The sequence below is a fragment of the Aulostomus chinensis genome, chromosome 11, assembly GCF_037954235.1.
Source record: "Aulostomus chinensis isolate RoL2024-O1b breed Wild chromosome 11, RoL_Achi_v1.0, whole genome shotgun sequence".
Lineage (NCBI taxonomy): Eukaryota > Metazoa > Chordata > Actinopteri > Syngnathiformes > Aulostomidae > Aulostomus > Aulostomus chinensis.
Genome location: NC_141330.1, coordinates 9,177,501 through 9,200,727, shown reverse-complemented (window position 1 = coordinate 9,200,727; position 23,227 = coordinate 9,177,501). Strand labels below are relative to the sequence as shown.

The following is a 23,227-nucleotide window of genomic DNA, read 5'->3' as shown; positions in this document are numbered from 1 at the left end:
TTGCTGACACTCTAATGGAAATATTAAGTTTCCTCTGGACTTGTGGTACATACCAACAAGAATGTTGCTCATGTCTCCATCCGGTCTCAGTCTCACCCTCTTTTTTCATCTCACTCTATCTCTTCCTCTCTCTTCCCTCTGTCTGCAGCTCAGTGTCGTTATGCCCTAGGGATGGAGGATGGCACCATCCCAGACTCTGACATCACTGCCTCCAGCGCCTGGTCAGACTCCACTGAAGCCAAACATGGAAGGTTAGACTTGTGTGTGTGTGTGTGTGTGTGTGTGTGTGTGTGTGTGTGTGTGTGTGTGTGTGTGCACATGCGTGTGTGCGTGCGTTTATGCAGGAATTTTGGTTAAATGCCTGAGATAACATCTGTGGTCAGCACAATCTTGAAGTATTTTTATGTTTTGTCGTAATTTCACGTATAAAAAACAGCAATAACAACCACATTTGAATTTGAAAGCTTGTATGTGTTGAAAAAGTGCAGTTGCTTTCAAGTGGTTTAACAAGAGTACAGAAGTTGTTGAATTCATTAAACATGATCAGTAAACAGGAGAAGCCAAATGTTAAATTTGGTGACATTTCGTGCATCTCTGGTGTTATTCTTTCATAGCACATTGTTATACTATTATGCTTCAACAGTCATAAAATGAATGGAAATTTATGGAGATTATCTTGCGATTGGCTTACATAAGTATGTAATTCAGTCAAGTGAAATTCTGATTTCATGGAGAGAGAAGAAATAAAGTGGAAAAGCAGTGTTTTACTGGCCTTTGACCACACCCAGCCTCACTAATAGATGTGGTTCTGCTATACCTGGAAACACACCTAACCTAATATTGCAGTGTACTTCACAATGCACCTCTACATGACTGCAGCAAGGTTCACAAGTTACAAAGTGAAGGTTCGGGGGGGGGGGGGGTGACACTTTCACATTGTGTGTATCTGTGTGTGTGTCTGTATCTGTGATCAGGGTTACCAAGTTAATGAAACACATTCATTATGACTGTGCTGAAATACCTGAAGGGCATGGCAGTAAGACCTAGAATTTATTTTATCTGTTTCAAGCTATTCTATCCTATGAGAAGGCATAAGGCATTTACTGTATGTGTTCCCTTTCACCCAGTGTGTTAAAGGTGGGAATGTCTGTCATGTGATTCAGTCTGAATACATATGCACAGAGAAGGAGTAAATGTTGAGATGGCAGTGCAGATGTTCTGTGTAAGATCAACTGACCGCAGATGCTATTGCTGTTGTCATGCCTCTGTTGTGAAAAGCAGGAAAGCAACAAAATTCATTCTCTTGGTTGACATTATGCCGCCTTTGTTTAATTCTGTTAAAATGAAGAAATCCGAATGGTCAAGTCATTTTTACAGCAGTATTGTGGAAAATATAAAAGTGGCATTTATGAAGTTGTCACAACTTTTTAAGATGCCTTTACAAAAACTTCACACATTCATGAAGTCTGAGTACATCCATCCGTTTATTATAAAATTACTTTTGGAAAATCAAGAATCAGAGGTGAATTGTTTGTTACAATGAAGAGAAAATTCCATTCATTCAACTACAGCAGTCTGTTCATCATTGCTGGCAGCCATTGGTTTGTTTTTGTGGACTTCCACTGTGCAGACTTTTCAAATCAATCTGCAACTCTCCAAATAGAGTTTAACATTGGCAAAAATGAATAGAGACTTCATTTTCACTGTGATGGATTCCACAACTAGTGAGTTCCATGAGTACACAAATTTATTTTCATAGCATACATATATGAATAGATGCCAGGGATGTGCTAAAACAGTAGAAGAAGCACAAACAGGTCAAAAGAATGGGGTGTCATTGAAAAGAGAGATGATTGCTGTTAAATGAATGCAAAAAAATCCCTGCCAAACAATATGTGTGGCTCTTTTTAATTCATCCAAAGGAAAGATAGTTGCCGCTTTGAATAACAGCAAGAGTTGAATTGTACTTGATGGATCATGTTTATATTGAATTAGTCAGGGTCAAGAAGTCACATCAGTCTTCTCTCAACTGTATGTGTTATTGCTGTATTTGATATTTTCCTTTGGTGCATCAAATTACAGTTTTTAGTCACCCTATGATGTTAAAATTGAATTGTTAGTTTAATGTGGTTGTCCTTTTTGTTTGCAGGAACATTTGCATGTCACTGTATGGACTGCCGTGTTTTGTCCGCATGGCTTTTTTCATCATGCTGAACTAATTTGTCCGAGGTCTATTAGATTAAGATAGAGGATGATAGTGTGTGTCTTTGTAAAACTCACACTGTAATTGTATTACCACCTGACAGGAAGGCCAGACTCACAGCAGGCCTACAACATCCTATAGCCATGTGTAAGAACATTCACAGGGTAATATGTGTGTGTTTGTGTCATATGGTGTGTGTTCATTTCTTCACTGGTCTTTTGGGCTGGGTCTCTTGGCTGAGTGTCTAACCATGTGGAAATGATTATTAGCTCCAGCTCTTTTTAAGAGACTTTTGGGAGACACCAAGAGAGAGACAGGGGGAGAGAGAGAACAGAAAGCAGTGGACATTAACAAAAACAAGTGAGAGGTGGATCTCTGCGAAAGGTGCTGAAAGCAGGAGAAAAAATAATTAGGAAACAGGGTTTGAGGGAGGGTGTTTGGTACAGGCAGGGCTGCAGAGCGGGTTTTTGTCATGGCTGCAAATTCTGTTTTTTGCTCCAGGGCAGTGAAATATCAGCAGATCGGTTTGTGAAAGTGGGGAAAAGAGGTGGGGAATAAGGGAGTTGTGTGCAGAATAGAGTTGGCAGGTACTTAGGCAGGACGCAAAAGATAGAAGGACACATAGGAGAAAAATTATGTACTTGGCAGAACAGTGTGTTGTAATGTTAATCCTGCTGGCTGATGCATGTTGGACTGAATGCTGCCCAGCTAAATTTCTCCTCCCTCTCTCCCTCTCTCTGCCTCCTCTGTCGCACGGCTCTAATGTGTTGATATAATCTTGCGGTTTCCAGCTACATGACCTCACCCACTGATGGGAGAGATGCAAGCGTCACACTCAATGTGACCGAGTTGATATAGTGGTTTGTTTTGGTGGTTTGAGGAGCAGCTTTTATTTTGAGAGAAGCCCCACAGTGGTCAGTTTTGTGGCTTGGCGTCTGTACCAAAGCTTCCTGTCCCAGTTGATCCACTGTCACAAACACACAGCCAAGTTGTGGTCATCATGTGGCCAGTATGTGGTGCTATTTGGTGGAAGAGTAGCCCAGCCTTGCAGACTTAATAGAGGGAGGACATACTGAGTGAAAATCATTCAGCGGTATGTGTCTTGTCATGGCAGTCCAGAGGAGCTGTATAACTGTCAGTGCAGATCAGATGTGACATTTTGCAGCAGATCGAGTGGGATTTCAAGTACGAAGGGGAAGAACTTGTCGTTTTCACCTGTTCCTTTTATCTCAGTCTCATGTGTTCTCTGTATTATTCATTTGCCTGTAGTTCCTCTCTACAGCCTTCTGCACTGTTAGCTACAGCCAAATCATAATTTTCCTGTATTTACTGACAGCATTACTCCATTTTTATGTCGAAGTTTAGCATTGAATCCAATTTTTATTGTGATAGAGGAAGTTTCTGACTGTAAGCATTCAACTCACAAGTCTCTGTGGGTTTGTTTGTATCTGTGTTGTGTTTGGGCATGGGCCTGATGAACTTTTCTTCTTTTTTATAAGTGCTTTTATTTTTAATTTTTATTCTTGTTTTTTAACTGTCTAATAAAAGACATCACACTCCGTCTCTTTCTCAGGTTGAGCACTGGAGAGGGAGATGGAGCATGGTGCCCTGCAGGCGCAGTCTTCCCCAGTGGATCAGAATATCTTCAGGTCAGTGTCTCAAATTCATGCAGCTCTAAGTTGTACCGTTAGAGCTTGTGCTCAGTAAAGAGACTCTGTCGAATGAATACAGTGCAGTTAAGGATGGATTAATGTCCTCTATTAATGTATGTGGATTTTATCTATCATGCCAATGGTATGTATCATGACATAGTAATTGTTCTTCATATTCAATGAAAAAGCTGTTAAAAATATTCACACTTAAGGCTGAACACCTAAATGAAATGTAACCAAAATGACAATATAGCATTGTGAGAGTTCCAGATTGCAGGAGCTGCAATATTTGCTAAAGGCAAAGGTGTGTCAAAACACCATTCTAAATGAAGTATTGGGTGCTGCAGAGATATCCAGTCTCCAAATGGTATCATTGTGCTAGAAACTTAAGAAAACACATTTGTTTATACAGATCCAAGGAGACGAATCGCATCATTATCATTTCAATATATTTTTCTATTAAATTGTTAATACTAACACAGGAATGATAAATCTTCACTCTTCTTCTCTGTGTCTGTCTAAATCACATTACCTTGAGAGCTGGACCCACAAGATCCCACATGAGAGTCAGAAGCTATTGCAAAGGCCTATGAAAAAATTATCAAGCAGAAGTAGTAAAACACACATTGAAACCTCCAGCGCAAAGTGTGCCTTATAGCCAGTATGATAGCCTTAATCTCCCTTGTAGGAAAATATTCGAGACCTTAAATAAAAGCAAATAGTTGCCAGACTATTTAATGTATAAAACAGATTAACAACAAACGCACATTGAATCCTCTGGCGCAGAGAGCACTGTAACAAAACCTCCTTTTCCACCTATGCCGCTGACTCTCCATTAATTTATGATCAAAAACAGCCAACAGGGTAAAATAACAGAAATCTATAGAGGCATTTGTTGGACCTCAAAAGAAAATAAACATGCCAGGTCTACCTCAGTCTTCAGCATCACTGACAGCTTGTTTACTGGTTTTTATTCAGAAATAGCTACATGCTGACATGCTATGGAGCTAGTCTGGTGCTCAGCTGAGAATAATTGCTCAGATGATAATAATAATTCAGGAAAGGAGAGATGGTATCATTTCTTTAACTGTATCTCACTTGATGCATCCAGATCTTAGTGTTTGTTTTTCCATGTATTCTGCAGGTTGATCTGCACGAACTCCACTTTCTGGCTCTGGTTGGTACCCAGGGTCGTCATGCCGACGGGCACGGCCAGGAGTTTGCCCGCAGTTATCGGCTAACCTACTCTCGAGACGGAGTGAAGTGGATCATCTGGAAGGACCGTTGGGGACAGGAAGTAAGGAAAGAGATGTTTTAACTTGTCCATTTGAATGCACACAAAAGAAACTAACTGGGATGAAATGACCTTGTGCGTTTCAGCTTAGCTATTAATCATTTGTACTTGATTTATTGTTTGCAAGGGGAGCGTTTTTTTTCTTTGTGCCAGCTAGCCTTTGCCTGGTAATTTTTTCCAGGCAAAACCTACAATATCAAAGTTTGCCTTTAACAGATAAAAGCATATCATATTGTGTTTAGTCAGTCTCTAATATTTTCTTTAGTGATTAATTCTGGACTATGACTTGCTTTGTAATTAGACCTCCAACAGGCAACGCGTCACACGAATAACACTATTTGTTTCCCATTTGCAGTTGTTATTATAGAACAGTGCCACACACCAAATATTGGAATTGCAAGCCAGTGTAAATTTTTACAAAAATGCTGCTCCTACAGAAGTGTGCCTGAGGCTCGAACTCTGGTTGATAACTTTAACACCTCTGTATATAAGTTTGAGTCATTTTATTTCAGCTTTTCTGAGATTAATAGAATATGAAAACAGGCCCTGAATAAAAAGTGCGAGCCCTCAGGTGAAATTTAAAACTGCCATAATGCGGGATAGTGATGTACTGTCTGATTTAATATTTGTACTTCTTTCTCCAAGGTGGTGTCAGGGAATGAGAACACCTATGATGTTGTACTCAAAGACCTGGGCCCTCCCATTGTGGCCCGCATGGTGCGCTTCTACCCCCTGGCTGACAGGGTTATGAGTGTCTGCCTTCGGGTAGAGCTCTATGGTTGTGTTTGGAATGGTAAGTGTGAGATTTTGTTTGTTTCAGAAGACATGAACAGACTGCAGATATGCAAAAAGTGCCTGGCTTTGCGGATACTCAGATATTCATGTGGCCTGTTTATTCTAAAGGTATGGAAGGCTTGACAAATCAGATATATTTCAAATGGTGAAGGTGATGGATTAACTGCCAACTTAGATTTCCTGCTGTATCAGACAGAAGAGGGAGGATTTGTTTGATGGTAATGATTACAAGCATGTGCCTTTGCCATACATCCTATACATTGAGGTACTGCGTCAGATGTGCGGGCTTGATAGTGTTTGCCCAGCTAAACGAGGCTGCACCGTGATAAATGATGTTGGTCTCCACATTCCCTGGAGCACAAGAGTGACTAACTGAGTATTTATGATTTGCTCTCCTCCTCTCATGCCCCTACCTCCTCCCTCAGACATCATCAGGCAGCCTGTAAATCAGAGCTGTCATCAAGGCTAAAAGCCTCAGTTCCTAGTTTGTGTCTTTTGAAGAACCGTCTTGTTAAAAAAAAACACTCCAGTGTGGACTTATTTCACTGTGGTCACCCAAAGCCTGAGATTATCATAGTCAGTCTCTGGTCTCATCCCATATCAATTCATTTGGTGGTTCCTTTGTTTATTGTTCGACATTCAGAGCCCCCTCATGCAGTGTCACACAGGTACACAAGACACACACATACTGTAATATTTACGCGAAGCATTGTTTATTATGGGTAGCAAAGCAGTGGGCTGGAGTCAGTGTTGCTGACGTCAACTCTCTTCTCAGGAGTGGGTTGATTAGCTGTATATTGGAGCGGAGGGGTTTGAGTTTCACTGGTTAATGGTGGCTGGGTTGCACAGACATTTGCACCTGACCTCTTTGTTAGTTTTACTACTTTAAAAACAGCTGTAGCCATTTCCCCAAGCCGGCAATTGCTATTGAATTGTTGGCTCAGTAAATGTGGAGCAATTTGTGCCTTTAACACAAACAAAAGTTATGCTTTTCCAACCATCACTTCATCTGTATGTTTTCTCATTTTTACCTGTTTCTGTCTCTAAGATGGGTTAAAGGCTTACACAGCTCCAGTGGGTCACGTCATGAATCTGTCTGGAATGCCCATCTACCTAAATGACTCCACCTACGATGGGAGCACAGAGCAAGGGTAAGATCTCCAGCCACTCTAGGCTTTTTTTTTTTTTTTTAATACGTTGGCATCCAGTTACCAAACTGTAGGGACTTTTCCCCGTAATTTCTTTTCATGGAAATGTACTGACAGACATTACATATTTGTTTATTGCAAAGCTACTTTAGCAAACATGATCATGCTCAAGACATAAAGTCAAATTTCTCTCCATCAAAAGACAACCAAAAGCTTCTCCTCACATCTGTTTGCAGTGAAGTGGGGTCTTAGCCAACTCCTTTCTTGAAAGTTTATTTGGGTGTACGCCTAATCGAAAGGGAATGACCATATTTTTTTAAGTTGCGCAGGGATTTTAGGCGTGTTTCCTGGCTATAATATTTTGGCAAGAAGCTATAGAGGGGTGAACCAGGAACTTGTGGGGGTCCATACTCGCATGGGCTGTGTGGTTAATGGGACTGAAATGTTTTGCTTATGCGTGAGCTAACACTTTTGATGTAATCCAGACTTATTTGGAGCAGATGTGTATGGGTGCGAGACTGAGAGTCCTGGGAGCAGAGTGACCCATTTGGTGACCTTGTTGTGTTTCTTTTTGTCTGGTCAGATGTGTTTGAAAGGAGAGAGCAAATGTGAATTTACTGTGTGTGTGTTTGAGGGCATATGTCTGTTTGTGTGGGTATGTACTACTCTATCTATGTTCAAAAGCTTATTTATTAATTTTGCCAATGTGTGTTTGTGTGCGTGTGTGTGCGCGTGTGTATGTAGAATGCAGTTTGGAGGCCTGGGTCAGCTGTGTGATGGCGTCTTGGGTGGCGATGACTTTATACAAACCAAGGAGCTGAGGGTGTGGCCTGGGTATGACTACCTGGGCTGGAGCCGAGATGTACTCGGGCAAGGCAGTGTGGACATTGAGTTCCACTTTGAGAAACCACGTGTCTTCCATAAAATGCAGGTAGGCGGTGAAAGATACATCTGTGTTTGTGATGCATGTGTGTAAATGAATGGGAGAGGGTTGTTCAGGACATTGCTATCCCATTGGAATCTTGGACAGTATCATGTTGCCTTTAAATCAGGGCTGTCAACAAGGCTAAAATAATATCCTCTAATGTGGATTCTGAGGGAGTGAAGCTCAGTTCATCCACAAAGCAGAGGTTCTGCAGAATCTATGGAATGTGATATTTAATGCAGGCTCATGCTTCCATCTCATTTGATATTATATCTTTCATGTGTTGTCCAGTGCTGTTGAATGTCAGTGTTAAACAGATCATTGTTATCTGCCTGGAGCCTTCTGGATAATTTTTTGCCATGCCTAGTTTTTAAGACACACATTTTAGTAATTGCAACCTTCCTGACCTTAGCTGCATGTCATACTCCTCACCATGTTTTGTGATTATTTACACAAGCCGACTAGTTGAGGCAAGAGTACCAATCAATAATCTTAAATATGATTTGTGCTCAATGGGACTTCTTCATTGGTTGTTCTCCCTTTGGAGTTAATGATGTGATTTTGATTTTGAGCATTTTTTTTTTTAATAATAACTGTTAACCCCCATCCCACCAGAAAGCAATATTTTAACTAGAATAAGTCTGCAGCCATTTAATTAGTCTTAATATACCATTGTTAATCACAGAATAGTAAGTATGTGCTTGGCTCTCCGGGTGCCAGAGTTGCATCACAGTCTGTTTGTGCGTCTGTGTGGCTTTTGGGGTTAGTTTGTAGAGGGGGTGGGGTGGGGGTGGGGGGGTAGAAATAATATGAGCCAACCCAGTTTGAATTATAACTGTGTTGTTTCATTGGACAGGGTTTGGAATGTCGGTTTGGGTGGGATTCACCCTATAATATGTGCATATTGAACAGTATAAATCCCCAGCCAGTCTGTTTATGAAATGACAAGTAATCTTTTTAAGCTCTGGTTTTGACTAACAAGACCTTCACATTATCGTCATAATGTTTTACAGTTACGCTAAAATAGCTTTGAGAAGGGCCACGACATGCCAGCTGTGCTATTCTAATGTGATGTGAAGCTCAACAGGCATTGTTAGATGATGTGTCTCCTTTTTCTGCTTTTTTACTGTTTGAAATTGTCCCAGCGGTATTCAGTGTTTTTCCTCAGATATTCTGTTTTTCCTGGCTTTTCCCCAGAGCTTTTCCTACTAACTAAACTAACTTCAACTGACATACACCGTCACGCTGCCTCAGCAGAGAGGATGTGTCATACACACAGGTCAAATAAATAAAGAGTGGGAACCTGAACCTGAATCTTGCTCCACTTGTCTCTGGGGTCCAAAGTTACTTAACCTGTGCCTAATTACTCATCCCAAGGGAAATCTTCTCTTTGACCTTGAGTCAGTCATAATATGCACTTCCTGCAGACCTTTTAATAGACTAGAGTCGCTTCTTCCACAGGGGACACCATTTGATCTTCATAAAGGTCTAGTTCTGTCCTATTTCTGTCTTCTAAGCTTGTGTGGAAAACTACTAAACACAAAGATCATAGAGCATTCGTTATGGAGGTTGAATTATGATGAAAACTAGAAAAGCGTATTAATCCAGTTTTATGCTCCCAAATTAAGCTCTGTGCAGGTCATTGGAGCCATATTCCCTCAAGGAGTAGTGAATTACCTTGGTTCTGTTGACTTATTAGACCACTGCCACTAACAACAGCACATCGTACCCCTCCAGAAAGAATCAGTTACATGTCAACTCAGCATCTGTTACAGCTGTTCTTCCTGTGTTAGGTGTGTGTGTGTGTGTGTGTGTGTATTAGGTTAGAGGCCCCAAAGTAGGTGTGATATTAATTATCAGAGCAAGGAGCTGAGGGTGGACGAAGGTTCCTTTGCAGCAACCTTTATCCCTCCATCTTAATCTGTCTTAGTTTTCTGTCTTTCAGATTTATTGTTTTGCCCCATCACTTCCTCCATCATCCCTCTTTCCCCTTCCCTGATCATGTAATTCCTCTCCTCCTCCAGCCACTATGTCGTATCATATATTGGATCAATCTTTATGGATTCCTCTTTCCTTGCCTAAACAGACGGATAGAGTATAACCTCTGCTTTCCCATGTCACCCTTCTGTCATTCAGTTTCTTTTTTGTCACCCTTTCTGGGCTGTGCTCTCATTTTGTTCATTTGTAGTCCTCAACTGCTCTAAGTCATACCAAGGCCATTTTGGCTGAACAGGATGAGAATGTATCATTAATTTTGTGTGCCTTGAATCCCCCCTTGCCTATCTATGATTAATGAATAAGCCCTCACTTCTTTCAAAGTTGCCCAGATGTCCAAACAAGGTCCGAGCTAACTGTAAGAAGTAGCTGGTTCAAGAATTTTCTTGCATAATTTGTTTCTTTCTTTCCCCGTGTTTGCAATCACACACTTGTCTCCTCCCTATAGGTACACAGTAACAACCGACACACACAGGGTGTCCGGGTTTTCAGCAAGGTAGAGTGTCTTTTTAAGCCCGGTATCCTCCAGCCCTGGTCCTCTCCAGGCCTCACTCTGCTAGTACCTCTGGAGGATCTAAAGGACCCCTCCTCACGAACCATCTCTCTCCCACTGGGCGGGCGGCCAGCTCAGATTCTCTGTTGCAAATTCTACTTCACTGACCGCTGGCTGCTGATCAGTGAGATATCATTCCTTTCTGGTGAGAAACTCAACTCAAGAGGTGTTTGCTTTTGTCTATGAGGGTTGCACTCATGTAACAGATTACCTAGCAACTATGCTTGGCACTGTGCTGGTAGTACATTAGAGATTTGGCTTTGGTCAAACATTGGCTAAAAAACAGATAGTAGTGACAGAAAAAAAACAGATGCCCTGAAAAAATTATGTTCTGTAGGCATAAGTCCAATAAGTATTCAATAAATTTCCTGCTGTGGGCTTTAATCTGGAACACAATATTTCATTTGTAACAGTCAAGGTCCTTGACCAGTCACTGGTCTAGAGCCTTTACAAGAAATGTAATTCTGCTGTGTTGCAGTGTTTCTTAGAAAATGGAGGGGCTTGTGTGTGTACTTCTTAAATTTGTCATGCTTAAATGCAGCATGGGTCCCTCTTGCAGAGATGCATAATTTTAAAATTGATTGGGAAGGTGAAGAATATCAGAATTAGATGGTGTTAATTAGAAAAGTAGTTGTGCCTCACACTGTTGTGTTAAATATGTCCCTGTTTACAGGCTGAAACAGACTAGAGCTGCAAACAAAAGAGGATCTGATATCTCCTGTGAACATAGACTTTATGCCTATCTAATCAGGAGTCAGATAGAGGACGCCTCTTCTGCTCCACACATTGTCGTGACTAATTAAAGTGTCCTCTGCACTGCAAAATACTGTCAGTTGTTGCATGATAACAATCAGCAAAGTCACTGTGTAATCACACAGTTCTCAGGTAGCTTAAAGAACTAGTTGGTGGACTCTTGCCAGACTACTGATGAATGATGCACCAGAGCTGGGTCTGGTTCTAATTCCCAGCCCTGGTAAAAAGCGAGCATGAATTAAATATCCAAACTACCACATCTTATGTCATTAAAAAAGTAATTTACCCCGGGAAAGATGATCTTTTCATGAAACTGGGTATTGATGCAGTCAAAAGAGCTATGTATTTTTGGAATTGATGATCTGAGAAAAACCTTATACTCTAGAGGTTGAAAATGTACAACTAGAATGTACTGGGTTTGTGGCTTTCCGAGGCTTCTTCCAGGAACATTATAGCAGCCCGGGATGCTTAGACATTCTTTTTGCTCCACTGGCTTAGATGACAACATGTCAGACAGGTGTTTTGATTTTAGAGCAGGAAAGAGCAGCTCTCTACAAAAAAGGAAGGAAGGTATTTTGAACCACAGCCCAGCAGATGAGATGGGTGCTCCAACTTTGTTTATTTGGATATACTTTATACCACATTATTACGTTTCCCTATAAATGTAATTTTTAACAGAAAGTGGTCAGTTGAGATCAGCAATAATGTATCTGACTGTCCTGGGGACTTGGGTGATAGACTGTTAACACTCAAACTGTCAAACAAGATTAAAAGACAAAAGGGACAGATAGTTGGCCATTTGGATTAGTGAGCTAGTGAAAGGTTTCCAAAGAGGGTCCTCAGAGGTCAGTACTGTTATAAATACTGACATACACGTTATAAATAATTACTGTGCATACCCCCCAACATTAAAACTCGATTTCATTTTCATTAAATTGTCCTTCTCTCTCTTTACTCATCCAGAGCCATTTGAGGAAGATGTCACACAGACAAACTCATTTCCTCCAAATCTTCCCAAGATTCCCACCACTAGCTCCTCTCCTCCTGTGAACCACACCTCGTCTCCTCCCATGCCAAGCTCCAGCTCCTCCAACACCACCACTGGTATTTCTGGTGAGTCCTTTCCTCAACCTTAACCTCACATCCTTTTGTTTTTACTATCCTTCTTTTCATGATCTATCACCCACCATGCTGCTGCATCTGCCCCTCCTTCCTGCTCTTTCCTCCCCTGATCTCCCTCACTGCCTCTTGTCTCTGCGTCCATCGTTGTGATGAGTGTGAGCATGTCGGCACAGTGTCTAAGCCATGTGACTAAAGCAGTGCCAAAGGAGGCCCATATCTGGTGTCATGTCTGACAAGCCTCCCTCTGTATCATGAGCTCTGAAATCTTTTGGGCTGGAGCCAAGGTTTACTGAGCCTAACTCAATGCAGGCTGCTTAAATCTAGTTTACAATCAAATGTCACCAGTTTAAAGGTTTCAGAGTTTTAAAATTGTATTCTTGTTCATACAAAGTTAGTTTGAACTTCTTGGTAACTAAATAAACCAGGATCCTGCTCCTGCTCCTTCTTCTCCTCCATTCTCTTTGCCTTCCCTTCTCTTCTCATGCATTCCTCCTTTGTCCATCCCTCGCTTCTCCAGTGCCCCCCACCATCATCACCATCATGACGGACACCACTGGTAACTGGACGCTGTCAGGTGAGAGAGAAAAAACCTCTACGGTAGTCAGGGAGGATGCGCTGAGGGAGGGGAGCTGGCCTCATCTGCTCTGGCCCTCTTCCAACATCTTAAACCTGTCCTACTGCTCAGTAGAGAGCATGAAGTATAATGGAGTAGGGATTACAGGGGCAGGCTTTGGCACTGGGCTCTGTCCCCTGGGTTTGAAGATATACAGCTGCAGGAAAAACACTAACACAGATACAGTATAGCACATTATATTCATGTACAATAGCAAAATGGCTTCCTATGGTCTCACAAACTGCATGATCTTTGGGGAACTGGCTCAGTTCTACACAACTAAACAATAACAGGCTCTTTACAAAGCTGGAAATGTTTTACTTTGGCATGTATGCTGCTTTGTCCTTGTTACTGGTGTGATTGAACAGCTTTGTTTTCAGTTTTGTTATCCGCATGGTGTTGAATCAACAAAGAGAGACGGGCGTTTACTGTTATGACCACAGACGGTGTGTTTGCGAATGTGTGCCTGCAGGTATATATGGTTTTATTGTTTAGATACATGTATATAAATGCATCATGTATCGTGTGTCTGCTTTCTCTGTTGTTTTGGGTCTTTTTGCTCTGTCGTTTTTTTCCATTTAAAATAGTTTTACGAGGCTGTTTATGAGCACTAAACTATACTGAACAAAGTCTCATTCAAATGACATGCTGCTTTTGACCCTCCAGGGAGATCAAATGACTGGTGATGCTGATTAATTGTTGACCACAAAGTTGTTGAGAAGTTAAAACAGTGTTCACATTCTGTCCTCATAGTAGCAGGCTTTAAGAAGCCCTGTGGTATGGGCGGGCATACTCATATAGGCAATCCCTGTCAGATGTTTTGTACGCCTGATGAAACTATGCTGGTTGGACCCCAGTGACTGCATGACTGCAATGGAAGACCTTATGCTCTCCGACTGAACGGTGCATTAACTTGAGCCAGCATGTTGTCATGTATGCACGCATGCTGCTGGTAGATGTGCTAGGTGTCAACCAGGAACCTATATGCATCACATCACACCCATAAAATTTTTAGACTGTTGTGTAATTGGTGTTTTTTTTTTTTTTTTTTTTAATTCGGATTGATATTATGTTAATAATAGACATAGCTGATGTTGTAAGTGATCCAGTTGCAGTAAAGAGTTAGCTCACATGCCAACATTGCAGGTAGCATTATTGCTCTCAGATATGGTTACAGTCTCTCCACCTCATGACACACATTTTTAATTGTCAATCATTGGGGACAAAAACAAACAAAAAAAAAAACCTTTGGAAATGTTGATATATTTGACTGACACTCCAATCACTTAACATTTCCTGCTGATGAATAGACTGCTCTTTCATCCATTGTTATTTGGAAGTCTTTTGACCACAATAAGTGTGCCTTGGAAAAGAGATACTGTTCCAGCCCTACTATTAAACAATTATGAATACACTAGCAATTATCTAACCTTTCATTCTGTAATTTCCTCTTCAGAATTTTCTGCTGTGACTCCAAGGGCGGGGCTTCCTGTAGCTAAGGTTGACAGCAGCAATACTGCTATTCTGATTGGCTGCCTGGTGGGTATCATCCTGCTGCTGCTTGCTGTCATAGCTGTAATCCTGTGGAGGCAGTACTGGAAAAAGATTCTGGGGAAGGTGAGTCAAGAAGTCATGATGCAACTGCACTACCTGCATGTTTCTGTTGTCTATGTTAAATAGCCTTATAGGTTAGTTTACCTTTATCACAAAAGCATTTTTGATGCTTGATGCTTAGCAAATCATGCAGATATTCCCTTGACGACTGAAGGTTACAGATGATTGCTTCTTGGCTTATATAGTGCTTGGACAGTTAAATAAAATATACACTTCCATTTTAATGTCAACGACTCTAGAATATAGAAACATGATAAAAGCACGAACACTTAAACATCAGCACAGACACAATATCCCTGCAATAGTATTTACATGACTGATTGCAGTTTTAGATGTCAAGTGAAAGGAATTCGGCAAAGTACGACCATCTCGATCTGGATGCACCAGGCATCCTATGACATTTACCTCTAGATCGTCACTTTCTGCTCAGGAATCAAATCTTGACATGTATTGACAAGAAGCCTCTGTCCTCCTCAGGCTCAGGGAAGCTTGTCCAGTGATGAACTGCGAGTTCACCTGTCAGTCCCCTCTGACAATGTGGTCATTAACAACACACACAGCTACTCAAGCCGCTATCAGCGCATCCACACTTTCCCTGACGATCGTGACCACGACAGGGAGGGAGAAGGAGAGTACCAGGAGCCAAGTGCTCTGCTCCGGCCGAGGGATCACCGAGACAGCACCGGTAGGGTAATCAAACCTATATGAGAGCCCTGGTACCTGTCCACTTCTGTTTCTGTGGGGTTCAGACCAAAAAATTAACATACAGCTGACCTAGAATCATAGTATCATGACAAACGACACGCTGACATTCAATAAAACGTAATGTGCCAAATCTGCTGGCATGAAACTGTTCCCTATGTACCAACTTTAAAATTCCTTACACATGTATGAGATTTGAACAGATTGCTTCATTCTGCATGCCTTAGCTTGTGCAACCTCTGTCTGTTGGTCATATCAATAAGAAAGCTCATTTGGAAAGGGAAACAGCAGGAGTTAAAAAATACGTATTATATCAAGAAAACGCTGGTGTTGCAGGGTATCTCACCATAAAAACAAAAGTAGACCAAACAAAACTCACCACAAGAAAGAGACTCCTAAAAGATGCAAAGTTTCGAGGGTGCACACGAGTAAATGCTCTGAGAAAAAGATAAAAAGGAAAAGAGAGAAAAGAGGCATTCATTTTTGTACTTCAGGAGGTCTGCATGCTGTGTTTTCAAGGCGACTGTGTGAGTTTGAAATAACATGAGTAAGAGAAACATTATTTCATCCACTGTATTTTTTTAATGTTGTGTGGCCTGAGTTGTGTTAATGTTGCCTGTTCTTGTTATGCTCTTTTGTTCTCCATGCATCATTGCATCCCCTCCTTGGATTTTAATGGATATGCTAACAGTGTCATGCTAATCTTTATTATTTTGTTTTTGTTATGTGTGTATTTTGTGTCGTGTGCCATTTTGTATGATATGTACAATCCATACTGTGGTGCCCTGCGTGTTCCCCACCTCGTCCTGTGTGTGCGTGTGCGTGTGCGTGTGTGTGTGCGTGTGTGTGTTTGTTGTTCATGTGCTCTCTCAGCCTTGCTGTTAAACAACCCAGCCTATCACCTGTTCCTGTCAGATCACAGAAAAGGCTCGAGGCCCCTAGTCGTCCCCAACACCACTCAGGCTCAGGAAAAGAGCCTCAATGTGCCCCATGGTAAGAGATGTCAGACTGGGCCGGGGCAGTCAAGAGGGGCCCCTTCCTCACTACCTACCAGCCTAGGCAGGGGTGGGGCTTGTACAATTGTTTCCACAATGATATGATTAATCCAGTTTGCATGTGTTTAACCCCATCATCCCTCATGTTACTCATACCATTAGTCACCTTCATTCACACACAATAACTCATGGCACAATACTATTGCTGGTTTATAAGGATAGTTTGGGTACTCAGAGTTGGACTCAAAGATGCCTTTTTTCTGACTCCTGGAGGAAGAGTTGGTTACCAAAGCCTCTACTTTTTAGGGCTGTTAGGTCCCTACTTAAATCAGGTGCTGACAAATTTTGGTGCCTGAGAGCACATCTGAGTGAGAGAGTTAAGTTTATGTTAGAGGATGTGAAAGATCCTTGACATCACCCCTCCAACTCAGGGTCATGACAACCTCAATACTTATCCAGACAATGCAGAGTTGTCCATGCCAACACATCTAACCTGAAGAAACACTTGGTCTTACACAAAATACAGCTATAGGCTGGATAACAATATAGAAGACAGCAATGCACCAAAAAAGTGCTGAATTCCAGGTGCTGGAAATATCGATTGAAATGTGAACAGCACAGAGCTCAAGAGTAGCTATAAACTTTGAATGAATCATTTTGTTTTTTTGGAGCTCTTTCTGCATTTATTAGAAGAGCGGGACCAGGAAGATGACAGGAAATGAGGGAGAAAGGGATGTAAAGAGAAAAAAAGGCCATCAGCCTGATTGAAACTTGGAACACTGCAGCTCATTGATTGAATCTTAAGCCACAGGGGCACAATCATAAAATTTCTGTTATCTTTGGAACTTTTTCCAAACCACAGTTCAAGTGCAGTGGATTTGTGTGGACTAAGATTCAGATGGCCTTGTACGAGGATGAATTGATGAATAAAGACTTTCACTTCTCTTTTATTCAATAACATTAAGTTTTGTCCTCATTTTATTTTTCTGGCAGTACAATTTCAACTTAGCCAGCTTTGTAGACTTTAAGCCTTTTTATCATCTTGGTTTCCTTTATCAGGTTGACAGTTTTTCTGCTTTGAACTTCTCTTTTTAAGAGGAAGCTGTGTTTAGAAAGTTTTTAAAAAAATTATTCAGCTTAAATGTTGATAAAATGCCTCCAGATCAAACAGTCCCCCTAGATCAGTGGTCACCAACCTGTTAATGACAGCAATCATTTAAAGCCAGAGTGCGGAACCTTTGTCTGCATCTTCTAGCAATGAGTTATTACATCAAAGACTCCTCCATAAACTACTCTTTTCATTTCTCAGCGCATTTCTTTGTCATCAACCATGACAGCCTAAATAGCCTCATTACTGCCCTGTTCCAAAGGAAATCTCTTTGGAAAACTGAACACTGTCATACCTGGATCCATACCATTATTCAGAGGCCGTTGAAATAATGAAATTGCTTTGAAACGTTTTTTTGACTGGAGCAGCGGTGGAGACGTTGCCAGGCACAAACGGGTCACACTTCCTCGGGAATTGTGACCTGATAACTGCTGCTTCTAACTTTGATTTCTTCTAATTTGATTGCAATAACTGGACCAAAATAACGCCAGATTTACTGAACTTTTACAGTAATCAAAGTACACTGAATCTGTTCCAATCTTTGACATTAAACCACGTCATGAAACAGCTGAGTGGGTAGATCTACATTTTCTCTGTTGACATTGCAGATGGTGTTGAGCAGGAAATGGTTGGTGACCACTGCTCTCAAACGACAGTGATACCATGTTTTAATCACTGTTCTTCTTCCTTATCATCTCTCTGTCTCTACCTCTCCTTCCAGCCTGTGGTTTTGAGCTGGACATGGAGAAAGGTTTCCCCCCAGCTCAAGAGGAACCTCCTCCCTACCCTGGCTCCCCTCCTTACCCCACCTTGTCTCCCCCCGTGTCTCCCCCACTGCCTCCCAGTGTCCCCCACTATGCTGAGGCCGACATTGTGAGTCTGCAGGGTGTCAGCGGTAACAACACTTATGCAGTGCCCGCCCTGGCCTCTTCTAGCCCTGGAGCAGATGCCGCCCCGCTGCCAGAGCTGCCACGGCAGTGTCTCATCTTCAAGGAGAAACTGGGAGAGGGACAGTTTGGTGAGGTGAGGAAGGCAGTGGAAAGGTCAGTGCTTCTTTGAGTGGATGGAGTGATGATTTAACAGTTTGCATTGTTTTGATAAAAGGTGCACCTGTGTGAAATCGAAAACCCTCAGGACCTGCCCAACTTGGAGTTCCCCTTCAATGTGAGAAAAGGGCGCCCTCTTCTGGTAGCAGTGAAGATACTGCGGCCTGATGCCTCAAAGAATGCCAGGTCTGCCACATCACGCACCAAGCCTGACACTACATCACGGCATCTTTTCTTCTGTGCTGGTCACAGAATTTGTAGTAGCAATGAATGTTAGCGGTGTAGAAAAGATGTGCAAGTCCAGGAAGTTAATAAACATCTTTGAAAAGTTAGATAAGATCAGGGAGCGCTTTGATGAGACATCTAACTAACTGGGATGAACGTAGACCAGCAACCTGAGAGCAGCAAGCCTTCACGTGCTATGTAGCTGAGGGGTTGGTCATCAGTCACCTAGCTGACATATGCTGCAGACATAGTGGAGAGAGAGATTTTATTTTCACTTATAAAAGTTAGTTCTGCAGTACTGACAGTTGTGATCAGAGGCACTAGGTTTTTCAGGTTGTCCGTCCATCTGGCCTTCCCAGTGACTCAGTTATAACTTGAGGGAACATCGCTTTGATTCGAGGATGAACTGATTCGATTTTGGTTGTCACGGTCGCTGTGACTGCCATAAAACCTGTTTTTTGACTCAGATGTCAGAAGTAAAATTGTGACAAAGTTTCATGCAAATTTATAATAGCATAAAATAACAAAGTCATGACATTTAATATCCACAAACTCCAGGGTCATCTTCAGTGACACAACACCATAATGCTCTATAAAAACACCTCGAGGGAACAACAAAGTTTTATTTCAGCGCACGAGACGCTTAAAAGCTTGTATTGAATTGCCTTCACATCTGCTCTACATGCAGTATATCATGAGGCTCCCCTGCTTCCTGTCCTTCCATCTACTTGACTTCTGTAAAATCCCTCCATCTGTCTTCTGAAGCATCTCTCCTCTGTCTTCGCCCTGCTAGGAATGACTTCCTCAAAGAGGTGAAGATCCTGTCCCGCTTGAAAGACCCCAACATCATACGACTGCTGGGAGTTTGTGTGAGCAGCGACCCCCTCTGTATGGTCACAGAGTACATGGAGTGTGGAGATCTGAACCAGTACCTGTCGCAACGAGTGCTTCTGGACAAAACTGGGCCATTGCACAACACTCCAACCATCAGGTAACAGATGCTTGTGAAGTTGCACAACCACAAAGACACACCAACAGCAAGGGTTTTGGTTTTATTTTCTCATTTCCATCCCTTTCCCTCTCTCAGCTACCCAGCTCTCATCTCCATGGCCAGCCAGATCGCTTCAGGAATGAAGTTTCTCTCCTCTCTCAACTTTGTGCACCGGGATCTGGCCACACGTAACTGCCTAGTCGGCGGTGAGAGGGGTGAGAGCGGAGAGGACCCAAGCGGCGAGCGTCACATCAAGATCGCCGACTTTGGCATGAGCCGGAATCTGTACGCGGGGGATTACTACAGGATCCAGGGCCGAGCTGTACTGCCTATTCGCTGGATGGCCTGGGAGTGTATTCTAATGGTTAGAGAACATGAATGTGTGTGTGGGCTCAGCTTGTGGAGAGTTATGGTTTTAGTTATGTATTTAGTATTTTTGATTGAAATTAATGATAGTGATGGCATCTCATTATCATTGGTGAAATATGGTGAGAAGCCCATTGAGAGGAGTTATCAAAAAAATTAATTGATACATTTTTGGAATTTGGTGGAGAAGTTTTGGTGGCAATCTGGATCAAATTTTTGATCCTGGATGCTAAAGAATATTTTTGATATGATGGTCCAAATCTGGTTTTAAAAAAAGTGTTTCCTTGACCAAAAATGGAACACGCTGTTACTGAGATTCAATCCCAGATGGGAATTTAAATACAAAAGGGAGTATCGAATCTTGAAATTGGAAGCAAAGACAAGAGTTAACGACGACAAATGATTTATTATTATACAAGCCTGCAGCTGCTGTTGGTTGTTTTTTTTTTTTTTTGTCACTTAGATTTTATTTAAATTTTTATACATTAGAAGAAAAAAAAAACACATAGGAAAATAGCCGGGCACCTTTACATCAGTTTGTTCTTAAGCTTAACATATTTAGAGCAGTACAAAATCTACAAAGAGCAGAAATGTAGTCAAATTAAACATAGATTCAGTACTGGGGAGTAGAGTAGAATACAGCCTCCGCCATCTGTCCTATTCCTCAAAAAATATTAGCCATTTTTTCCATTTTGAAAAATATAAATCCTTACAAAGTCTCAATGCGTAGGTCAATCTCTCCATTTCTTGAATTTCCTTTATTATTTCCAGCCAGTTTTCTTTTGTAGGTGGCTCTACCTGCAGCCATTTACGAGTAATGGCTTTTTTCGCCGCCACTGTAAATATTTTTAAAAGGTATTTATCATGTCCAGTTATTACTTCTGGTAGATCACCTAAATAAAGAGATACACATGACAAAGGGAATTGACATCCAAGAACTTGTTGCATAAGTCTCCAAATATTTTCCCAAAAAATCCCAATCTTTGGGCAAGTCCAGAAGATGCGGTGGTGATCTGCACCGCTGTCCCCGCAATTCCTCCAACATGAAGTCCCCACTGATCCGAGGTATGTCTTCATCTTGGGAGTAATAAAAAAGCGTACCAGATTTTTCCAACCAAATTCACGCCAGTGAGTAGAGCAGGTAGTGGAATAAATTGTCCTACACATGTTCAACCACTGTTGACTGGTTATTTTCACATCCAGTTCTTTTTCCCATCTCTCCATAATATACTTTGTGGTATTTCCCCGAGCCTGTGCAAATCCCCGATAAAGTTTTGAAATTAATGATTTAGATTCTCCTGTGTATGCCTTTACAATTAGTTGTATTATTTCAGTAGGCTCTGCGCTTGCTTTATTTTCAACCACTTCTTTTAAAAAATATTGCCTAAGCTGCAGATATCTATAAAAATCGTGGTTTCCCAATCTATATGTGTCTTTCAGTTTCTGAAAACTTTGTAAGGAGTTCTTTTCTATTATAGTGCAGTAAGAAGTGATTCCGTTTTTCATCCAGTATTTAAATCTAGCATCCATTGAATTCGGCTTGAACTCTGTATCATATGCAACCCATCTAAGTTTTTTAATTTGAGTCCATAAATTTAGTTGTTTTACAACTTCAAACCATGACTGTAGGGTAAACTGGGTCAAAGAGTCTGCGTGATCTTGGTACTCTTTTAGTAAATTGTAGTCTCCAATTAATGCTTGTATTGGGATACCTCTATATTGCTTCTCCATTTCCTTCCATTTCGCTTCATATTTACTATCACACCAAAGGATAAGAGGTCTTAATTGAGATGAGACCGTGGGTAGACGTTGTCCATCTACCCAAATCCTCTTTTATTTTTTTGTTCACAGTTTCATAGTTTTTTTTTATATAGGTCGCTAAAATTATGTGTTAGCCAAATACCTAGGTATTTGATTGCTTTTCGAGACCAGTCAATGGGAAATCTTTGTTTAAGTTCAGATGATGGGTTACAATTAAATGATAATATTTGGGTTTTCGTTATATTAAGTCTATAACCTGAATATTTACCAAACTTGTCAAGGAGATCTAGGAGGGCATTAATGCAGATTTCTGGGTTGTGTATATAAAGCAAAACGTCGTCAGCATACAATGCTATTTTGTGTTCTACGTCATTAACTACAATCCCCTGTATATTGTTATCTTCCCTTATTGCTTGTGCCAAAGGTTCTATGTAAATTGCAAAGAGAGTTGGTGAGAGAGGGCATCCTTGACGTGCAGACCTTTCCAAATGTATACGATCAGTGAGACGGCCATTTGTCCTTATTCTCGCTGTAGGAGCTGAGTACAAGGCTTTGATACTGTTAATTGACTTTTCAGTGAAACCAAATCGCTTCAAAACCAAAAACAAATATTCCCAACTGACACAGTCGAACGCTTTCTCAGCATCCAGACTTATCAATGCTGAACTTGTTTTTGTTTTCCTGATGTTTTGTATAATGTGAAGTGTGCGTCTAATGTTATCATGTGTCTGTCTGCCCCGGACAAAGCCAGTTTGGTCACTGTCAATTAATTCAGGGATAAAAGAGTCTAGTCTCCTAGATAGTATGGACGCATATAGTTTGTAATCTTGGTTCAAGGTGGAAATGGGTCTATAAGAATTACATAACATTTTGTTTTTGCCTGTTGGTTGTTTTATTAATAGCGGTGACGGTGATGATGATGATGATGATGATCGGGGTGGATATGTGTTCTCAGGGGAAGTTCACCACAGCCAGTGACGTGTGGGCGTTCGGGGTGACTCTGTGGGAGATGCTGAGCGTTTGTCAGGAGCAGCCGTACTCCAACCTTACAGATGAACAAGTCATTGATAATGCTGGGGAGTTCTTCAGAGACCAGGGCAGACAGGTAACACACACACACACACACACACACACACACACACACACACACACACACACACACACACACACACACACACACACCTGTATAGGGGTGATTTAAACAACTGCTCTGATTGTCCCATCTTGATCTTTTCTTTCATCTGGCTTTTCAGTATTGAAATCAAACCTTTAGAAACAAATGTTACCTGCCAGATCACAAGATAAATACTGTTTTCACCAAGAGTATTAAATCAAAATAAAAGCAGTGAACACCTGTGATCCAGGC

At 41.4% G+C, this 23,227-nt stretch overlaps 1 protein-coding gene across 3 annotated transcripts in view; it reads left to right on the top strand.

The window, feature by feature from the left end:
• Positions 1-23,227, top strand: part of ddr1 (discoidin domain receptor tyrosine kinase 1) — a 38,438-nt gene that overhangs the window by 13,295 nt on the left and 1,916 nt on the right. Inside the window, exons 3-19 of one of the 3 annotated variants that reach the window (XM_086218179.1) lie at positions 149-251; positions 3,777-3,852; positions 5,000-5,152; positions 5,795-5,942; positions 6,993-7,095; positions 7,837-8,023; positions 10,461-10,710; positions 12,282-12,431; positions 12,958-13,014; positions 14,510-14,670; positions 15,145-15,352; positions 16,285-16,362; positions 18,194-18,495; positions 18,577-18,704; positions 19,537-19,734; positions 19,831-20,098; positions 22,817-22,966. In XM_086218179.1, the coding sequence (XP_086074305.1) occupies positions 149-251; positions 3,777-3,852; positions 5,000-5,152; positions 5,795-5,942; positions 6,993-7,095; positions 7,837-8,023; positions 10,461-10,710; positions 12,282-12,431; positions 12,958-13,014; positions 14,510-14,670; positions 15,145-15,352; positions 16,285-16,362; positions 18,194-18,495; positions 18,577-18,704; positions 19,537-19,734; positions 19,831-20,098; positions 22,817-22,966 (2,720 nt within the window). Of the gene's footprint in view, positions 1-148; positions 252-3,776; positions 3,853-4,999; positions 5,153-5,794; positions 5,943-6,992; positions 7,096-7,836; positions 8,024-10,460; positions 10,711-12,281; positions 12,432-12,957; positions 13,015-14,509; positions 14,671-15,144; positions 15,353-16,242; positions 16,363-18,193; positions 18,496-18,576; positions 18,705-19,536; positions 19,735-19,830; positions 20,099-22,816; positions 22,967-23,227 lie in introns of all 3 variants that reach the window. The other 2 variants (XM_086218178.1, XM_086218180.1) reach the window with 2 other exon arrangements.